This window comes from Oryza sativa, chromosome 3, assembly GCF_034140825.1.
Source record: "Oryza sativa Japonica Group chromosome 3, ASM3414082v1".
Classification (NCBI taxonomy): domain Eukaryota; kingdom Viridiplantae; phylum Streptophyta; class Magnoliopsida; order Poales; family Poaceae; genus Oryza; species Oryza sativa.
Window position 1 is genome coordinate 33,950,863 of NC_089037.1, and position 19,895 is coordinate 33,970,757.

The window sequence follows — 19,895 nt, forward strand, 5'->3', positions numbered from 1 at the left end:
CCAAAAAGAAAGAAAGAAAAAAGGTAGCGTATGCTGCCAAGGGGTGCGGAGTGTGCTAAAGCGAGCAATTCATTCAGCGTGATTGCATTATTTATAGCTGGTTGCAAACGCTTTCACCAAACTAGGACTTTTTTTTACATAATGGAAGCTTTTATTGAACTCAGTCAATTACATTAAGGTGATACAATTATCCTAAGAACACTAGTTGTCAAGAGATTCAATTGAGATATTGGGATTGGTAGAACTTTTTTTTTAGATAATGGATTATATTAAACCCGGCCTCTACACCTTGCGAGGGTGTACACAGCCAAAACCATAGTCACGAGTACAAAAGACTCCTCTCATTACATAGGGACACACAAATAAAAGTTTAACAAACGATTAAAGAGAAATAGAGGCTAAACTTCAATTCTTCTTCGAAAATTCCATCCAAAGGTAGAGAAGAACTCCATAACTCGCTTCTCCAAAATTCTGCACTTGACTTGAGCTTCTTCTCCTTCAACTTTTTTAAGAAGCAAAGACCAAAGCCTTGCCCAATGAATTGCCTTGAATATTACCTGTAAGAAAGAAATATGATTGTAGCCGTTAAAGACTATGTCATTCCTACTAAGCCACAAACCCCAACAAATTGCCGCTATGCCCTCCCAAGTTTGTCTTTTGAGTTTAGGTTCAAAACCATTCAACCAATTACCAAACATATGAGCGCAACTTCTGAGTTGTCTAACCCCGAAAGTAAAATAAACCGCACTCCATATGTATCTAGCCATTATACAATTAAAGAAAAGGTGTTGTATCAACTCTTTAGAGTCACAAAAGCTACACAATAAGCTACCCTTCCATCTTCTCTTAGCTAGATTATCCTTTGTTAGAATCACCCCTTTATTCAAATACCATAGGAAAATCTTAATCTTTAATGGAATTCTTAGCTTCCAAATTAAAGATTTCCTAGGTATTACTCCATCAAACATAAGTAACTTATACATAGAGTTTACGGTAAACAACCCTTGTTTATTAGTTTTCCATATGAATTGGTCAAGATGACTTGTCAGGTTAACATTAGCCACTTTCGAGACAATGACATACCAATCTTCCAAGTTTTTCCCAACTATCGCTCTTCTAAAGGACATATTCAACAGTATCGTTTCCAAAACCTTAGCAACTACTGTATTCTTATTCTGAACCAGGTTGTACAAATTAGGAAATTCTTTCTCAAGAGATTTGTTTCCCATCCAACAATCCTCCCAAAATCTAACTTGTTTCCCATTTCTCACCTTAAAGTGTCCAAGTAATTGGAATGATTCTTTTGCCGTCATGAGACTAGCCCAGAAATTAGAATCTCCTTGTTGCTTTTGAACCTGTAGAATGGTTTTTTTTGCCAAATATTTTTTTCTAAGCAAATTTTGCCAAATTCCCTCTTCATTGATTAACTTAAAGATCCATTTACTAAGCATGCACTTATTTTGAATCTCTAAGTTCTGAATCCCTAAACCTCCACACTCCTTGGGTTTGCAAAGTACACTCCATTTGGCCAGCATATACTTCTTTTTATGTTCATCACATTGCCAAAAAAATCTGGATCTATAATAGTTCAGTTTCTTTAAGATACCTTTAGGTATCTCAAAGAATGAAAGCATACATTGCTAGACTGCTTAGCACTGAATTGATGAGGATTAACCTCCCTCCTGTTGACAGAAACTTTCCTTTCCAGCTACTGAGCTTTTTTTCGAATCTATCCTCTAACTCCTTCCAGTCATTGTTTGCCAGCCTTTTATAGTGCATTGGAAGGCCTAGATATCTAAAAGGGTAGGACCCTATCTTGCAGCCAAATAGAAAAGAAAATGCATTTTCTACTTCCTTAGCTTTTCCGTAACAGAACATCTCACTCTTATGAAAATTGATTTTTAAGCCTGAAAGCTTCTCATAGGCACTTAGTACCATTTTAAGATTTTTGGCTTCTTCTACATCATTTTCCATAAAGATAATGGTATCATCTGCATATTGCAAAATTGACAGCCCGTTATCTACCAAATTCGGTATTACACCTCGTGTCATTCCTCTTTCAGTCGACCTATTGATTAGAATTGCCAACATATCCGCCACCAAATTAAATAAAATTGGTGATAAGGGATCCCCTTGTCGCAACCCTTTTTTTGTTTGAAAAAAATTCCCGATTTCATCGTTGACTTTTACAGCTACACTTCCTCCTGTCACTATCTGCTCTATCCATTTGCACCAACGTTCCGAAAAGCCTTTCATCCTCATGGTCTGCTGAAGAAATTTCCAGTCTACCTTATCATATGTTTTTTCGAAATCTAGCTTGAGAATGACCCCATCTAACTTCTTCCTATGCATCTCATGTAACGTTTCATGAAGGATAATGGCCCCTTCCATGATATTTCTTCCTTTTAGAAAGGCAGTCTGTGAAGGTCTTATGACTTTTTGTGCTACTAGAGCAATCCTATTTGTCATAATCTTAGTAAAGACCTTGAAACTTACATTAAGTAAGCATATCGGTCTATATTGTTGAATCTGCCTTGCCTCCTTATTCTTGGGTAGAAGAGTAATAATACCAAAATTCAAATTATTGAGAGAAAGATTGCCCCTATGAAAGTCTCTAAAGACTGCCATTAGGTCATCCTTAATTACCTCCCAGAACATTTGATAAAACTCCGCCGGAAAACCATCAGGCCCTGGAGCTTTATTATGTTCCATTTGAAATATAGCATTTTTCACCTCTTCTTCTGAAAACTCACTCGTAAGCAACTCATTTTCCGCTACGGGATTGGTAGAACTAGAACATCGATCAAATTCAGCTTGAAGATTGTATAGCAAATCAGCAAGTGACTATTTGACACTAAAAAATTATGTGCAAGCCGGTAAGCAGGGATTGAACCAGAGCCTGCTTGTGTCAATTTGTACTATTTGATGCGTGCATCAATCAACAACAAGCTTAACAAATGGATGATTTCTATCACCTAAACAAAGATCTGTTCTTTTGGCTCATAAATAAAGATTATTGTCAATGGGAACATGTTTCTTCAGTGAAAACAAATACTAAATTACATGCAAGTATTCAATCTTACATGTTTCAGAACAGATCACTGAGCTTGCTACTCAATGTTTGCTTGTGCTCGTCGATGGTTTTGCAGACTGCTGTTGGATTCCATGGAAGAGAGAGAGGAGAGCTCAAATCCGGGTGGCCAGCTTGTCGGCGACGACGAGCGGGTTCTGCTTGGCGATCTGCTCCTTCCCGGCGCTCTTGTAGTCGAAGCCGCAGCCGTGGGCGTCGGCGTGGCGGTGGCCGCCACAGAAGTTGCCGCCGCACCGGCACTTGAACCCCGTCAGCCCCACCTTCTTCCGGCACGCCGCGCACCGGTTCGGCGCCGTAGCAGCCTTCGCCGCCGGCTGCTCTGCCGCCGCCGATGAAGATGACGCGACGGCGACGGGGACGACGGCGCTCATCCTGGCCTTCTTCGTCGTCGTCTCCGCCACGCCAACCAGCTCGAGGTCGCTGTTGGCTGCCGCCGCCTCCTCCACGGCGTCGTTGTCCGCGGAGTGCTCGCGGTAGCACCGGGAGCACATGTTGTTGGTGGCCTCGGAGCCGAAGAATCCGCAGCCGGTGACGCACATGGCGGCGCCGGCGCCGGAGCCGCAGGCCGTCTCGTCATCGGGGCACTTCCGCTTCATCGACGCCATGGCGCTTTCCTTCTTCGGGCGAGAACGGCGGCGATCGAGCGGCGGGTACAGGGTGGGTTGGCGAGTTGGAGTTGCGGGTTGGGTGCCCTGCGATTTATGTGATGGTGGGAGGGAGGAAGACGGCAAGTCGGACTCCACTTGCCAACCGACTAGCGACGTCGTCTCCAACAGAGTAGCGGACTCCGCGTTAGCTTACCGAAAGAAAAGAAAAACTCGGAGCTTTCCCGAAATCTTTTTTAAAAAAAACAACCCGCATGCCCTATCCCAAAAGGGAAAATTGGAACCATGCCATTATAATTTTATAGAATTTGAGATATGACATCCTGACCCACATGTCATTGACTTATATAAGTCCTACGTGTCATTAAAATATCGATGACATATCTCAAACTTTACAAAATTATAATGGCATGGTTCCAATTTTCCTTTTTGGGATAGGGCATGCGGGTTGTTTTTTTTAAAAAAGATTTCGGGAAAGCTCCGAGTTTTTCTTTTCTTTCGGTAAGCTAACGCGGAGTCCGCTACTCTGTTGGAGACGACGTCGCTAGTCGGTTGAGATATGACATCCTGACCCGCATGTCATTGACTTATATAAGTCCTACGTGTCATTAAAATATCGATGGCATATCTCAAACTTTACAAAATTATAATGGCATGGTTCCAATTTACCCTTTCCAAAATCACACATATACCGTACTCCGGCAGGGAAATCACCCTGGTTTTACAAGAGTTTTTGGAGTTTTAGGCTTTTTTTTAAAAAAAATAAACTACATATCAGAAGTCTGATTTTTTTTGCTAAAAGTCGGACATTATTTCACCCCTTATTAAAAAGGATTTCAATAGTCAATAAAAGAATACTTCAACTCTTGAAAACAGTGAAATGCAATTGAATCACCAGATGAAACGAATAATTTTGAGATATTGAAACATGTATAGATCTAAAATCGAAGAAATAAAAGTAGGACACTATCTAAAACCCAATGCAACAATTTTCTCAAACCAATGAAACATTCAAATGCATGGATTGAAACATTGAAAATTCACAACATGCCCATCCACTTTTCTGGTCCTCCGTTCTCGTGGGTTCCTAGAGGTGAAGCAAGGACGTCGTCTTCGAGCACGCCAATCTTCTGAAACGCGAGAGGAGAAGAAGGGTAGCTACTGCCTAGATCTGGGAGCTCAAGACAAAAATCATCACATGATGCCACCTCAACATCATCTTCACAACATAGGTGACTACACCGTTGTCGCACGCCACCCTGAGTGTCATACCTCCCTCTTCCCCAACTTACCTCGTTCACTCGCATGCCACATAGATAAATCTAGCTGTCCCGAGTCACAAGCTCCACCACGACCTCGGTCTCGTCCTACTGTTACGAGTTCATTCGCATGCCACATAGATAAATCTAGCTGTCCCGAGTCACAAGCTCCACCACGACCTCGGTCTCGTCCTACTGTTACGAGGTCGCCTCCCACACCCACCTGTCTACACTCATCATCTATCCATGGTACAGGAGAAGATAAGGGAGCGAGAGAAAAGAGGGAGAGGGAAAGCAAGAGTGAGATAAATAAACGAGTGGTTGAGAGCAGTGCGAAGAGCTTAATTTTTTTTAATCGGACGCTCGAGTACGAGTGTTTTCGTGCTTTTGAACATCAATCGGTTTCATTGTTTGGTATATTCGTAAATTTAAGGTTAAAAATTTAAAATTTAGTTGATAAGTACGAACATAAGAAAAAGATAAGACCGAATATTTTATTGTAATCGTCTTTGGTCGCGGTCGTGCAGAAAAAGCAGCGGCAGGTGAGCACGCGCCGCCGCGCCGGCCCTCTCCCTCTCGCCGGCGGTGCACTTGTGCTGCAGGCTCCACGCTCCAGCCAGCGCCTCCTAGATTTCTCCGAACCAATCGCGAATGGTCCACGAGATGATGTCAGCATGCTTATCCAGAAAATTATAGTATTTCTTCTTTCTTTTTTTTTCAACAAAGGATTTTTAGATGGAAAAAGTAAACCGAGGGTCCCTCAACTTGTAATCGGAATAAAAAATATCTTCGAACCGTAAAACCAGATATGCGAGGTACTTAACTATATAAAACCGATCACCTAATGTCCCTCGGTGGTTTTAACCCGGTATTTATCTACATGGCGGCTGAGTCAGCGCGGGACCCACGTGGGCCCCACATGTCAGCTGGCCACGTCATCACTCTCTCCCCTCCTCTCCCTTTCTCCTCTCTCTCACTCTTCTGTTTGGGTAGGCAGCTGGGGAGGACGTCGGTGGGTTGCTGCCTTCGGTGGGGCGAGGAGGGAGAGGACGAGGGCGTCGGCGGCCGGCGACGGGCGACACGACGACGGCGGCTGGCGACTGGCGACGCGCCGCCGCCATTGCTCTCGTCCGCCATTGCAGAAGCCACAGGCACGGAGGCGGACCGCCATCGAGGGATGAGGTAGGCAAGCAAGGGGAGCGGGGAGGCCGGCGTCGACCTCCTCACCGGCCGTGACGTCGCCATCAAGTCCTTCCCCAACCGGCGACGTGGCGGCCAGCGAGGGGAGCAAGGCATCGGCGGGGGAGCAAGGCGTCGGCGGCGGTGAGGCGGTTCTTGGCAGCGGCCAGCTTGACCCGGAGTTTGAGGTTAGAAATCAACACGAAGAATCAATCAAGAAGCATTCAGATTAGCACATTCCAATTGGCAACCTATAAACGAAGGAGTGCTCCTAATAATCAAGCAAAAAATGTGAGAGGTTCAACCTCTGAGGTTAGAAATCAACATGAAGAAAGAAGCATTCGGATTAGCACATTCCAATTTGCAACCTAAATGAAATAGTACTAATAATCAAGCAAAAAAAAAAGGAAGTGAGAAACCAAATGGGATGGATGGATGGAGTACTGACTCGGTCTGGCGGATCTTGTCGAAGAAATGGGCGTCGTAGACACCGGCGGCGTCGGCGAAGTGGACGACGCCGGAGAAGTAGTGCTTCTCGACGTGGGCGAGCGCGGCGTTGCGCCGCCGCCGCTCCCGGCCGCCCGACCGCGTCGTCGTCACCACTATCAGCATCCACCTCGACCCGCTGCCCTCCTCCTCCTCGTCGCCCACGTCCACCACCGCGCCGTTCCCGACCCCGGCCGCCTTCGCCGCCGCCGCATCCGGCACAAGGCTCACCTGCTGGTTCACGGCGACGTGGGACGCGGCAAGCTGGTGGTGCGGCTGGAATAGGAGAAGAACAAGTAGCGCGAAGAAGGAGAACAGCGGGCAGCGTGACGCGGCGACGAGGACGACGGCGCCCAAGCCCGCTCGCCCCTCGGGCGCCGCGAAGAACTTCATGGTGCCGACGATCTCCGCGGCGGCGGCAAGCCAGGCGCATCGTCGGGAGGCACGAATCCTACGGGGACGACGACTTCCCAATCTTCACCGAGACCAAGTGCACATCGGCGCCGCGTCGTCGCCGCCGCCGCCGCCTTGCTCCCCTGCTCTCGCGTAGTCGCCGTCGCCGCCGCCGCCGGCCGCCGGACCTCCTCTCCTGTCTCGCCCCGTCGGTCTCCTCCCCACCCGTCGGCCGGCGGCGCCGGCCTACCCACAGCACCAGAGAGAAGAGTGAGAAAGAGAGAAGAGGAAGGGAGAGGAGGGGAAAGAGAGAGGAACTGACGTGGACTAGCTGACATGTGGGGCCCACGTGGGTCCCACGCTGACTCAGCGCCACGTAGACCAAAACCGGGGTCAAAACCACCAAAAGACCTCGGGTGACCGGTTTTGTATAGTTAAAGACTCCGCATATCTGGTTTTGCGGTTCGAGGACGTTTTTTATACCGATGACAAGTTGAGGGACCTTTGGTGTACTTTTTCCTTTTTAGATACACTGCTAGCCCATTGCATGTGGCCCAAACAGCACGTGATTACAAAACGAGCCAGAAAAAACGGCCCGAAATTATTTTGCCTCGGGGAGGGCTAGCAGTTAGCGTAGGCCATAGCAAGGAGATCATCCTCTTTCTTTTTTTTTCTTTTTGTTTTTTACATGTTACTACCTATCCTAGAATATTTGTCATTCTAGATTGTTTAGTATGGGCTAAGGTTAAAGAAAAAAACTATAATACCCTTAATAAAATATTATATAGTTAGACGTGGAATGGTGGCTGAGGGTATGATGGGGAGAAATTTGAATTAGAAATGTTTGATGTTGATAAGTAGTACTTCCAAGTGATAGCTATTTTGGATAATTTTTGACAAATTACTATTATTTGCCAAATTACTGTTCAATCGTGCCTAGCGACCAAAATGAGCAATTTCGTCAGATTGATTGTACTCAAGTAGATCTTCCATTGCCTGTACATGCCTCTAAGAGTACTAGCTTGCATCTTAGAGGTAATTAAACCAGCAGATAGTTTTTCCATTGTCACGGAGAAACTCTGAACATTAGAACAATGCTTGTGGAGTGTACAGCTGAGAGCAATCGAGAGTACTGGCGCTGATCCACTAAGTAGCTGTAAATAAAGACTTGTACTTTGCTTCTGCACATATCAATCGATCCAAATAGATACATCAACTGAATTAAACTGACTCTGTTACAGCGAACTACAACTAACTTTTCTTTGACGAAAATTACATCAAATTAATTGTGCGCTGAGCACAGAAAATCGATCATTGCAAACAAGGATTCAACTTCCCACAAGATTGAAGAACAGATCATTGATCTTTGATCGGCTACTTCGATTTGACCTCATGGATAGTGGTTGAGGATTCTTGATCAAATCCTGAAGGCCAGCTTGTCGGCGACGACGACCGGATTCTGCTTGGCGATCAGCTCCCTCCCGGAGCTCTTGTAGTCGAAGCCGCAGCCGTGCTCGTCGGCGTAGCGGTGGCCGCCGCAGAACGTGCCGCCGCACCGGCACTTGAACCCCGTCAGCCCCACCTTCCTCCGGCACGTCGCGCACCGGTTCGCCTCCGGCTGCTCCCCCGTCGCCGGCGACGAAGAAGAATACGACGCGTCCGCCGCGGCGGCGGCGGACGACGCGACAGCGACGCGCCACCTGGTTTTGTCGTCGGGCCTCGCGAAGGCGCAGAAGCCGCCGTACTCGCGCTTGGCCGTCGCCTTCCCCGCGGCGGCGGCGGATGCAGAAGAGGAGGGCGCGACGCCGGCGACGGTCAGCTTGGCCATCGCCTTCTCCGCGGCGGCGGATGCAGAAGAGGAGGAGGACGCGACGGCGACGCTCAGCCTGGTGTTGTTCTCGGGCCTCGCGAAGGCGAAGAAGCCTCCGTGCTCGCGCTTGGCCGTCGCCTCCCCCGCGGCAGCGGTGGTAGCAGAAGAGGAGGAGGAGGGCGCGACGGCGACGGCGACGGCGACGGTCAACTTGGCCTTCTTCTCCGGCGGCGGGGAGGCGAAGGAACCACCTGCTACCGGCTCGAGGTCGGCCACGCCGCCGTCGTCGCCATTGGCGGGGCACTTGCGCTTCGTCGCCATGCCTGCCGCGTGCGCGAGTCGTAGCAGCCGGCCACCCTCGATCCGATATCGCGAGACGGCGAGCGGGAACGGGAGCGGCGGCGAAGAAGAAAGCGCGGGACGGGATGGTTTCGCGCGCGTGACGATTTATGGACACCGGCGGCGAGTCCGACTCGGAACAAGCGTCAGACTCGGACTCGGACTCCGCTTGCTCACGACGGAGTCGTACTCCGATACGCGATTCTTCTCGGCTTTAAACTTTTTCTTATCCTAATTAGTATAACATTTTCGAGGGAAAGAGAATGGTAAACCATGTTTGGCGCCAAAAATACAGATATCCTCCCTCTGTTTATCCGTTCTAATTGAGGTATACTATACCAGGAAATGAAACGCGGACTTTCCAGTGTGACAAATGGTCAAACGTGAAAAAAATTAACGGTGTCATATATTAAAAACGGAGCTAATATGATCATATCTTTAAAAAAACAAAAAAAAACAAAATATGCTCAACACTTTTAGATGGAGGGAGTAGATTTTGGAGGAAAAACAAAAATGGTAACAATGTTTGACGTAAAAATACAGATAATCTTCGTCTCCTTATTTGTTCTCATCGAGTTGCTGCGTAACATACTACTTCCTCCGGGCTGATAATACTTGTCGTTTTGCTAACAATTTTATACATATTATAATTTAAAATAATGGTCAAAGTTGTTTTTTGGAGACCGTGCCCTTATACAAAAGGGCAAGTATTATCAACCCGGAGGGAGTACAATTCTACAACCTTTTTCTTTTTTTTTTTGGCGTGGAACATATAACTGAATACAACTCTACGTATAGTTGGACTAACAATTTTCTTAAAAATGTATAAAAAATAAACGTAGCAAAACAACGGATAAATTCTTGGTAATAATCCATATTTATGTATGGATGGACTAACAATTTTCTAAAAAGAAAACCTAAAAACAAACTGATAAAAATCCTGATAACTAATCCAAATTTACGGCGGTTGGTAATCTCCATACAAAATTAACGCTAACCGTCATTCTTGGCGATGACGAAGCAGAGACGATAATTAGGCGGCCGCCGGAATGCCAATACCTCAACGCGATCACCCCTGACGAGGCCACCGTCCGCCATGAATTTGGCGTACCCGCCGCCGTTGATCACCGTGGCCTTGGTGCCATTGAACTTGCTCAGCTTCAGCTCGCACACGAGCCCGCCGCGCAGGTAGACGGTCACCGGCACGCCCTCGTACCTCGGCGGCTCCTCCCTTCTCTTCTCGCCGCCACCGCGTGTCGCTTCCGCGAGCTTTTCTCTGCGGCGGCGGCGGCGGCGGCTGGTTTCGTTGAGGCCGCACGCTTCTCCCTCTTGGGCGGAGAGGAAAGCGCGGAGGTTGTCGGCGGCGCTGGACGGGAGGAGGAAGCGCGCCTGCTGCGGGTAGAAGTCCGAGCGCTGCAAGAGCTTCGCCACGATGAAGCGGAGCGGCGGCATGTCCATGGGGAGGCCATGGAGGGGGAAGAGCTCGGCACGCACCCACGCCGGCTCCGAGACGACGGCGGCGGCGGCGGCGGCAACGGCGGTGGGTGGTGGAGGCCGGCGGCGGCATGAAGTCTCACCATCGGTCTCCTCGTCAGGATCGGTTTTGGCGCGCTTCTTGCTCGCTGCATCGCCTCCGGGAAGCACAGCGTCTTGGCCGATCGCCGTGTCGACGACTCCATCCGAATCTGGCGCGGCGAGTGTCAACGAAGCGGCGAAAACGACCAGGTCGGAGACCGTCCTGCTCGCCGCGCCATTAGTCCCTACCGTGGCGCGAGAAGCTTCGCTACTGATCGGCGGCGGCGGCGGCACACGGGAAGGCGAGGCGAGACGCAGTTCAAGATCAAGATCAATCTTCCACGCTATTGTCTCACCCATCACCGAAGAGAGCTAGGCACCACCTCGTGTCACCGCAATGCCGTCGTCTCTTCCCCTACCACCGCCATCAATAGCTTCTTGGATGGGAGGACGTCGACAGGCTAAAAGCAAGGTTAGGTTTAGAAGAGGTTTTTCTCAGGAGAGATGATTACTAGAATGCATCTCCAGTTTTGCAGTTGGAGCGTGCTCACTAAATTAGGTGAAAACTTATATGTGAGGTTAACCGAAGCCTATGGATATATTTTTCAAATGTGTAACTGTAACTGTAGTTTTATCCCGGTATCCCCTGCACTTTAAAGCAAACTACGTATATTTAGTCGAAAATACTTACCATCAGCCGTCCGACAGGAAAGAAAAATCAGACGCCTCAATAGTACAAAGGAGTAGCAGATGCATGGCAAGTCTGAGCGTTCATACAAGCATATTTCAAACTTAAAATGATTTTTTCTCTTAAATTATTTATCTGAATTTCAAACTAATTATATCATTGGATTTGTTACAATTAAATCTTTATAACAAGATATCATATGACTACATTCTGGTGAACTTTTTTTGACTTTTTAAATGTTGCACATATTGTAAACGCAATGTTCCAATAAGTATTTATTAATGTTTCACTAATGCATTAGTAATGTTGCACATTATTTTTTATATGTTTCAGCAAATATTTTTTTATGTTTCAACAATTACAATTCGATGTTTCAAGCTAGATACAAAAATATTTTAACAAAATCAAATATTTGCAAATGTATTGTATCATACGATTTTTTTCAATGTTTCACTAGTTGATACATAATGTTTCATGTAGTGATGATTATTGACTTATTGTTGCAGTCAATACTTTTTTATATGTTGCATTTTTGGAACATTTTATGAACTGGGTTGACACATTTGCATAAGTGATGAAACATTTTGGTGCAACATAAGTTTGATTTTTTTAATGTATATTTTTTTATCAAAATATATCCATGTGAAATCTTGTTATAAAGATCTAATTATGCCAAATAAAATAGTGTAATAGAATTATGAGTTTTTTTACAGTCCAACAAGTTGTGGTGGTACCAAATATGAGCCATTGATTGGATCAGATCCAAAGGCTATTATTCGTCGGTACCGCCAGTTACTTGGGATGGTACCGCGGAGGTGGAAGAGTAAGGAAGTCTTTTCACATTAGCGATTGTTTGTCAATGCAAACTAGCGACAGGAGCTGCCGCCGCCGTCGTTCCAGCCCTGTCCTCATCGCCCTTCCCTCGTCTCCGCGCGGCGCAGTGCCGAGGGCTCGCCCGATGCAGGCAGGCGGACCGGAAGATCAGTAGCCGAAGCCATGGGGGCCACCTCGCCATCTCCTTCCTGCATCGTGATGGGGAGGCCGCCAAATCTGAGCTGAAGCATGCCGACGACGCTCCTCCTCTCAACACCGACGGCAACCACTGGCACTACAGGAGACGAAGCAGGGAAGATGAAGCTGCCCCCTTCTCGCCTTCGTCCATTCGGGGCTCGCCCATCCGCCGCAATATCTCAATACAAATTCCATCACCAGGGACTAGGTTCAGCCACCAGGGTCTAGGTTCCAGAAATCAAACTCAGCCTCGCCCGTCAATATATAGTTTAACAGTTTTATAAATCAAGCATGATAATTAAGAGCACTGTTCCAGATCCATCGTCTAGCACCAAAGCAATACTTCATATCTGTCTCACACATATTTTTGGTCATTTATGCTCCTAAATTTGTCTCCCTATTCATCACCAATATTACCATATAACTTCTGTCAGACATACAGAAAATCGGTACTCATGTGAAAGGGTCCATAACAACCTCCGATGCATAGCAACGAAGGCTGGATCCTGTGTCCCGATGCTATGGAGCAAGTTTGCGGTTGCCAAGCCACGTAGGGGGAGGAAACTGTGGCAGCGGCGGCGGCGGCATAGTCGGTCACACCAGGGGAGATTGCGTTGGCCGAGGGGGGCAGGACATGTTGCGGCAGCGTCGACCGCACCGCCGTTGCCACGGAGGAAGGATGCGATAGGGCCTATGGGGAGGGCAGGCTGCGGTGGCGGCCTGGCGGCGACAAAGACAGTCGCGTGTGGAGGGCGGAATGCGGCGCCGTCGACTGATATGTCGATGAGGATGAGGAGATGGTGTTGTCGCTCTTTACTTTCTTTCCGATCTTACCCCAGTTGATTGAACGGTCAGATTTCATTTGGTACTTGGAGGTACTAGTACCTTAAGGTACCAAGTGCTGGACCAGAGCAAAACTCTAGAATTATATATTGGACACATTTTTTAAAAAAGGAAAAGAGATAGAAAGTAGAAAAATACTTGCATCTGACATACGCCATGCATGCATGCACAGTGCGCCACAAGCCAACATGCATGTGACTGATGTGCCAGACGCCAAGGGACACTGTGGGCGGGCGTCCGTTATTTGATAAAATATCGAACGTCCGATGCCTAGCTCTCTCCATATTTAGTTGACTAATAAATCAAATCCCCTATGCGGTTATTCTGATACTATCAAGTCCCAACTTCCATGTCGGTATAACCAATACCATATAGTCAGTTCTGAAAGGTTAAAGAATTTTGATTGGTAAAATCAGATTGAATATAGCTCAACAAATATGTGTATGATTTGTTGTGAAAATAGAGATGTCTTGCTCTGTTTGATTTAAGCTGTGTTCGTTTCCCCCGGTTAGGAACTAATGCCATGCGTACGAAAAACAGAGCAATCAATTAACGCATAATTAATTTAGTATTAACTATTTTTTTAAAAAATGGATCAATACGATTTTTTAAGCAATTTTTGTACATAAACCTTTTTCAAAAAACACACCGTTTAGCAATTCGAAAAATGTGCACGCAGAAAATGAGAGATATAGGTTGGGAACCTAACTAACAAACGCAACCTTAGATTATTGAGTGAATTATCACATTAGATTAATTATTGATTTGACTATAAAGATAATTAAATATTTTTTAAAGATAACTTAACGAATGGTTAAGTAGTGCGGTAGAATAAAGTTTTTTTTAGAAAACATAATTTTCAAAGCGTAGAGGAAATAGTTCATTTTTTGGTGGATAAGCTAAAAGAATAGGGCGTCATCACTAACCTCGAAAGATAAGTACTAGGGTGTCAAACGTACATCAGAAGTCAATGGCTAAAAAAAAGTAAATCCAGATGAAGTAATTAGTACTACCTTTTTTTATATAGTCTAAACGTTTTAAAATATAGATCATATTTTGTTTCATTGGATAAGGCTGTGATCAAAGATTACTATATTACAATATAATTTTTTTGACACAAATTAAATTTATTATATTAATAATCAAATGATATTCTAATAAAGTAATTGTTGCTTAAAGTCTTACCCTAACAAAACAAAATACATCCTATATTTTAAAACAAAGGGAGGACTAGCAAATTACCGTGCCATATGCCATGAGAAATGGATGACTTTTTTTTCCTAAATCACCGGGGGAGGGGGAGCTTTAGCACCTGAATTTTGTCATTGCATTGAGGATAAAAAGAGTTCATTACAACAGATTAAGAGCTTGTAAGGGGAAGAGCAGATTTCTTTCCAACAAAGATTACAAATCGGTCTTTAGACTTTAGATTCTCTGCCTAGAGAGCCGCCTAGCTGATGCAACGTTGCAGGCAGGATCTGATTGAGGGGCTTTTGGGAATGACTCCAGCTCGGGCGCCCGATGGGAGGGGGTTAAAATCGGGCGCTTACGTCAGCATGACGTCAGCGCCACGTATATGTGGAAAACCACTTTAAATTAATTTTTCTCTTAAATTAATTATCCAAATCATGATCCGGTTGCACCATTAAATTCGTTGCAATTAAATCTTTAAAACAAGACCACACATGGATATATTCTGATGAAAAAAAATTAGCTTATTATTGAATTATTTTTAAATGTTGCACGATGTTCCACCAGGTATATCGGAATTGTTTCACTAAGTAGATCGAAAATGTTTCACTCATTTAAATCGGGTGTTGTTTCACCTTATATAAAAACAATGTTGCAGCAAATAGCGAAAGAATGTTTTAGTTCACTGCAACATTAGATCTATACATAGTGAAACATTGTGAGTACACTAGGTGAAACATTTTTGGTGGAAAAAAAAACGAATTCCCTTAATAGAGGGTTTTCAAAATATGTGGGTGATTTGTTGCAATAGAGTATTTCAGTTCACTGCAGCATTAGATCTATACATAGTGAAATATTGTGAGTGCACTAGATGACACTACTAGAAATCCCAACATTAACGACCAGCAGAAAATTGTAATCCTCGTTATCCTCTGAATACGAGTGGTGAGGAGCTGATTTTCTAATCCGACGACCACTAAATAGCTCGTCGTTAAAATTTGCTGCTACACAGTCGTTAAAATTGACGTGAAGGAGGCCCATGACTCCACAAAACCACCACCATCCATACCAAGCACCAGCAGCCCAACCCACTACACAAGCCGCCGAGGGTTTAGGGAGACCTCCTCCAATCCGTGACGGTAGCCGCCGCCTGCCCCAACTGCGTCGCTGGCTGCCTACCTCTTGCCGCGCCTGCACTGCCGGCCGTCGCCACCAGTTCCACCTGCACCATCTAGCCGCCACCACCGCGCAAGTGAGCACAAGTGAGGCTGGGCGCTGCAGGGGTGCACCTCGCCGTCGAGGGGATCAGAGGCCGGCTGGATCTTTTGATCTGCCCATGTCGACCCGATGACCCCAACATCATCTCCATGTCACCACCTATTCTCCTCGCTAGTCGCCGCCCTAATTGGTATGCTTGAAAATCCCTACTGATCTACCCTGATTGATGATTGATCAACATCCCGAACCCTGTATCCAAAATTAGTAACTTAATTTGTGCTCAAGCGTGGCGAATTGTGATGGCAGGGAGGTGTTGCACGGCAAAAACTGACGCACAGGGCTTGTTAGCAGGTGGGAGCATGGTCTTAAGTTAGTTCTTTTATACTGCAAATTATTGTTTTTTGCAGGATAGTGTAGATATATACTGATTGCTTTATTTTATCTACAGTTACTAGATTATTGTCTGGTAACATCGTAATTTTTTCGGAGACATCTTGCTGTACTAAAGGATTTCAAGAGAATGTTTTTTTATGAGAACTCGAGATAATTGAATAGCAATGGAGAGGCAGCTTGATCTGGCAAGAACTGAAGGGTGCAGTACTGCACAAGACAGTAACCTCTTTTTTATGCCTTTCTCCATTCAGCAAAATTCATGTTACATAACCGATTGAATGATCTTGGACACAAATAATGGGAGCATCATTTTGTTCTCAGATTATTCTATTGGTTATATATTTTGACATTTTCAGTTCAAATCTATTTTAGTATGAATCAAGATGAATATACTCCATTGGCTTGACTAAATTATAGTCAGGTAGTATTCCAAGTTTTCATTAGTTCCTACAAGATCGGTCATTGATGGGCTTGATTTTTTGCCCGCAAGGCCACAACAAGTTGGATGCAACACAAGAGCTATTTCCATATCTGTAAAGCTATTGCTGACACACTATCTAAATTGGTACGAGCTACTGTACATTGTGGGTTAATTACTCCTTTTATTTATTTGTTAGTTTTCTTCAGGTTAATTACTCCTTTTATATCATCGCAAAATATAAATGTAGTAAAGCTCTCTAAATTTACAGGAATCATATGAAACTAGATGGTGACAAAGCATTCCTCCTTCCTTAAACAAAATTTCTAGTAAGTTCAGTTTCTTTTCAGAATAAGATATTCATTTATATTACTACTACAAAACATAAGCAATTATTTGAACATCACCTTTTAGGTTTAAATTTTACCAGTCTTCGTTTATGCAAATTATTCTATTGCACTTTATTTTCTCCATGGTCATGCAATTATTCTATGAATAATATCAAATGTGCACACAACATGTCTGCAAATATTGGCTCTTCTCAACATCATATCAAATTTTTTACACTGAATGGAAGTGATGTGTCATTAGAAAGACATCATAAGAGATAAACTCATGTGCCTTAATGAATTTTATGTATGAAGTGCCATAGCTTGTTAAATAGCTAATATCATTTTTGTAAGTTGTATAGGATCAATGGTGAGACAGATGAGACTGGTGCATCTAAAGACAATACCTGCGAATGTTGATGGGATCATCATCGTATAACAAAGGAATTTATCCACTGCACCTCCAAGCACATACTTATAGATCAAGTGTTTAATTTTGATAGACATCAAGATGTTGGTTCTGTTTGAATGACTTAATTATTTAGCTGGATGCGGTGAACAAATTTTTATTATGTATTGCAATGAATAAATGTGGTTGATTGTCTACGATTGGTCAGAATATAATGTAAATGTTATATCCATATGGTGATAAACATGGATGTTAATTCCAAGAGCCGGTGCAGACTGCAATTATGTTTCTCTACTATCAACAATAGTGTACCGTATTGTGTACCATGTGGTGATTAAAAATTGGATGTTAACGGAGGTGGTTAAAAATTAACAATGGCGCAATACTACCAGCGTTAAATAACTAACAATGACACAATATCATGGTCGTTAATTAGAATTAACGATGGCAGAAGAACACGGTCGTTAATAAGATAACGATGGCAAAAAAAAGCACCATCGTTAATGAAATAACGACGGGTAAAAATCGTTTGGTCGTTAAAACTATTAACGACGGAGCCTTTAACAACCACCGACAACCACAAACTTAGTGGTCGTTAGTGACCTTTAACGACCACATTTAGACTTTTAACGACCAAATCTCCCATCGTTAAAAGTCGTTTCCCTAGTAGTGTGAAACATTTTTTGTGGAATAAAAAATAAACCAAATTCTCTTAATAGAGGGTTTCCAAAATATGTGGGTAATTTGTTGCAATGGAGTATATAGTAGTGATAAGTGGCAGGTGAGGGGTAGAGACGTGGTGGGGCCCAGGGACAGGAAGCGCGCGTCGTGGGGGGAGGGAGCGCCCGATATTTCTCCCTCCCCTCGAGCGACCGATCCGGGGCATTTCCCGGGGCTTTTTCCCCTGAAAACCACATCATGATGAAGCTTTTTTTGGGTAAGCCGTGTTTTCAGTAAGCGGTTTATTAGAGGAACCATTTAGCTTTTTAGGGGTGGGTGGGGTGTGGGATCATTTCCTCCACCGATTTTTTTCGTAGATACGCCGGAGCCTCGGAGGGGAAGTGAAGCACATAGCAAGATGAGGCAACTTCCCCTTCACCGTAGTAGAGATATAACACTATTGATTTTTTTTCTCAAACTTTGACTTAGAAATCATTCAATTAATTAATGAGTTAAGCATAGTAGAAAGACAGAGTACATATACCTCTAGGCCATTCCCAACCTAATGACTAGAATGATGTTCATAGCATTAAATAGGCTGCCACCTAAATAAAAGATGATGTGGTAAGTGAATAAATGTGGGAAGAGAAGGAAACCAGGTCTTGCATGAGACATGGTTTCTACACAACATCCAAGACATCATGTGAGATAAATAGCATTAAATTTAAGTATGGAAAAGTGGTGTTTGCATTGAAAGAGTAGTGTCTAGTACTATTTTTTTAATGATGTGGATAAAAACTATGTATAGTGTCTTGGGTTGGGATTGGCCTAATCTACTTTAAGCATGTCTTTTATATTTGTCCGTTTACATTATATACTTTAGAAAAAATGAATAGTTGAACGAATTTAAAAAAATCTAATTATGTTATATATATTAAAAGTATAGTAATTTTGGGAAGACTCGTAGAGAGTTAATTGGATGTTTGGATGCCTTGTTCATTACTAGTACTACTTTGTTGATTACACAGAGGGTGTAGTAGGTGCTGTTTCATATTATGGCCTGTTTAGTTCGCGAAAAGGAAATTTTTAGGTATCACATCGGATGTTTGATCGGATGTCAGAAGGGTTTTTTTAGACACGAATGAAAAAACTAATTTCATAACTCGCCTGGAAACCGCGAGATAAATCTTTTGAGCCTAATTAATCCGTTATTAGCACATATGAGTACTATAGCACTTATGGCTAATCATGGACTAATTAGGCTCAAAAGATTCGTTTCGTGATTTCCCCCTAACTGTGCAATTAGTTTTTTTAAATATATGGAGTATTTAATGCTTTATGCATGTGTCCAAAGATTTGATACGATGTTTTTGGGAAATTTTTTTGGAGAACTAAACCAGGCCTGGTTGTTCACAAATCAATGTTGCCTGACTTGACTCCAATGAAATTACAATAGCCTAGGGCTGTGTTTAGTTCAACGCAAAGTTTGAATTTTGGTTGAAATTGGAAATGATGTGACTGAAAAGTTGCGTGTGCATGACAGGTTGATGTGATGGAAAATGACTGAAGTTTGGATCCAAACTTTGAATCTAAACACAACCTAGGTGTATACTTTCACGATCTAGAGAAATTACAGTACTCCCTCCATATTCGTAAATGAAGTCATTTAGGATAATGTTTAAGTCAAACCTTGAGAATATAAATCATAAATAACTCTAAAGTTGTTGAGTTTGAAAATATAAAAATTATATGAATAGATTTGTCTTGAAAAATACTTTCATAGAAGTATACATATACCACTTTTCAATAAATATTTTTATAGAAACAAGAAGTTTAAATTGTGTTTTGGAGACTGCGCCGCTGTCCAAAACGACTTACTTTAGAGCAAGGATAATAGTAGAGCTCACTTCTTACTATTAGCACATCTTAAAGCCTATAGTAACATCTGTCCAAAACGATTTGTTTTGATTTTTTGTTATCTCCCTCCTCCACATAAGCTTATAGTAAGTTTATAGCTCACTATTATACTTGCTCTTATGAGTACGGAGGAAGTACTTC

The 19,895-nt window shown here is 43.9% G+C and overlaps 2 protein-coding genes across 5 annotated transcripts; both read right to left on the minus strand.

The window, feature by feature from the left end:
• Positions 1 to 245: 245 nt before the first annotated feature.
• LOC4334394 (zinc finger A20 and AN1 domain-containing stress-associated protein 7-like) lies at positions 246 to 7,273 on the minus strand. 4 transcript variants are annotated; one of them, NM_001402297.1, is made up of 2 exons: positions 6,583 to 7,273; positions 246 to 557 (listed from the first exon to the last, which is right to left on the minus strand). In NM_001402297.1, exons 1-2 carry the CDS (start codon positions 7,051 to 7,053, stop codon positions 399 to 401), a joined length of 630 nt encoding a protein of 209 aa, NP_001389226.1. In that variant the 5' UTR covers positions 7,054 to 7,273; the 3' UTR covers positions 246 to 398. The 4 variants fall into 4 exon arrangements, with proteins under 4 accessions (NP_001389226.1, NP_001389225.1, NP_001389227.1 ...); NM_001402298.1 differs by lacking the exon at positions 246 to 557 and adding an exon at positions 2,998 to 3,783; NM_001402299.1 differs by lacking the exon at positions 246 to 557 and adding an exon at positions 5,638 to 6,304.
• An 892-nt stretch (positions 7,274 to 8,165) lies between these two features.
• LOC4334395 (zinc finger AN1 domain-containing stress-associated protein 14-like) lies at positions 8,166 to 9,240 on the minus strand. The gene has a single exon (NM_001418767.1). It carries the CDS (start codon positions 9,142 to 9,144, stop codon positions 8,431 to 8,433), a length of 714 nt encoding a protein of 237 aa, NP_001405696.1. The 5' UTR covers positions 9,145 to 9,240; the 3' UTR covers positions 8,166 to 8,430.
• Positions 9,241 to 19,895: the final 10,655 nt, after the last annotated feature.